Below are 1629 nucleotides of genomic sequence, written 5' to 3'. Positions count from 1 at the left end.
ACATGAATATATACCTTTCAATATTTATTTCATACAAGACTCAGTTCTAGAGATTTGCTTTTCAAATAGCAAAGTAATTGTTCTAAACTAGAATCTTTGAAAAGTTTTCAATTTTTTTTGAAAAATAGATCTTAAGTATGACAGATGTTATTGTAATATGTCAAATACTGAATTGGATAAAGTAAAATAGTTAAAACATTGCACACTACAAATCACTGTTAACATTTTAAAACAAAAAGTTTACATGCACAAATCTATATCATCAGGCAATTTTCATAACATTTAATGGCAGCATATCCTGAATGTCTATAATATATAGTAATTCAATCAGCAAACTAGCTGAACTACTCCCAATGGATTTAAAACTGTTTATTGTCATTAATCTCAATGGGAATTGAATTGTTTGATTTATTCTGGCTCAATTATTTGTAGAGCAACATATTTACTATGATTCTTCCCATGCTGTAATTTTCCAATAATACATAAGCACAGTATGTATTTTGTAAACTGCATGATTTTTTATATGCATTCACAATATATTGAAAGTTTGGTATCATAATTGTCACAAATTTAAACATCAAATTACACACACACACACACACACACACACACACACACACACACACACACACCAGTACTTGAATTTAAGTGGTAGTGAAGTGAGGTTCTGAAAACTAATACTCATATACTTCAAGAAATCATAACATCTCAAATTTCACAAGAGTTCTGTTTGTAGAAAAAAAATATCGGCAGTGGTCATAATTACTGATCTGCATATTTATGTCCTACTGGATATTGGCTTGAAGGATTCAGAGAAACACTGAGTGTAAAGATGACAGACTGGGAGACAAGGAAGAAATAGACTGGTACATTTTCTTTCTGTTTGCACACAGGACCTTCAGATCCAATCGAAGAAGCTACCAAGGAGCTACTGAGATTGAAATGCATTTTATATAGCTTGTTTGCTCATTGAATAGAAAACATGATTACATAATGACTAACCAATGTTGAACCCTTTGCATATACAACTGATTACACCTATGATGCATAGCATTTTACATATTCACAATTTTGACAGAATTGGAAGGCCATCATACATATCAACTTTTAATCTCATCCAGTTACTCAGTTTCTGTAAAATGTTTTTTTCCTGTGATAATATTTTTCCAGCTTTTTTCAACTTCTCGCCATTTCTTTCTAAATATCGGATGCCATCTGTCTGCAATTGATTCAGTTTTTCTTTACGATTTTCATCCAGAGGAATATCTTCTTTCATCAGAGGATTAAATCTAAAGTAGGTGTCTGGAGGCAAAAGGGCATCCAACATAATATGAACTTCTAGTTTTAAAAGAGAAATGGGAAAGAATTTGGTTTAAAATAAAGTTTTAAAGAATAATGTTTCAAATTAAGTTGTATGAACTCAGACATTTTATTAAAATTCTAGGATTTAGTAAGTATATACAAATCTCTGCAGGAACAATCAAGAATTAGCAAAATGGCAATGTGTGGGGTTGTCTGTATTTTATGTATTTATGCTGAATAAGCTGACACAAATATGTAATCACAGCATATATAGTATGTGTTGATGTCATTGTGTGAATGGTGTCATTTTGGAATCAATGACACTGG

At 31.0% G+C, this 1629-nt stretch overlaps 1 protein-coding gene across 2 annotated transcripts in view; it reads right to left on the bottom strand.

The window, feature by feature from the left end:
- Positions 1–623: 623 nt before the first annotated feature.
- PNPLA8 (patatin like phospholipase domain containing 8) overlaps positions 624–1629 on the bottom strand; it is a 61483-nt gene continuing 60477 nt past the window's right edge. For both annotated transcript variants that reach the window (XM_015824484.1, XM_015824485.1), the window contains one exon: positions 624–1338. In XM_015824484.1, the coding sequence (XP_015679970.1) occupies positions 1064–1338 (275 nt within the window). In that variant the 3' untranslated portion in view covers positions 624–1063. The remainder of the gene's footprint in view (positions 1339–1629) is intronic.

Source organism: Protobothrops mucrosquamatus, unplaced genomic scaffold (assembly GCF_001527695.2).
Source record: "Protobothrops mucrosquamatus isolate PMUCROS unplaced genomic scaffold, P.Mucros_1.0 scaffold2252, whole genome shotgun sequence".
NCBI lineage: Eukaryota > Metazoa > Chordata > Lepidosauria > Squamata > Viperidae > Protobothrops > Protobothrops mucrosquamatus.
Note: the sequence above shows the minus strand (reverse complement) of the source record. Positions and strands in the feature narration are given on the sequence as shown.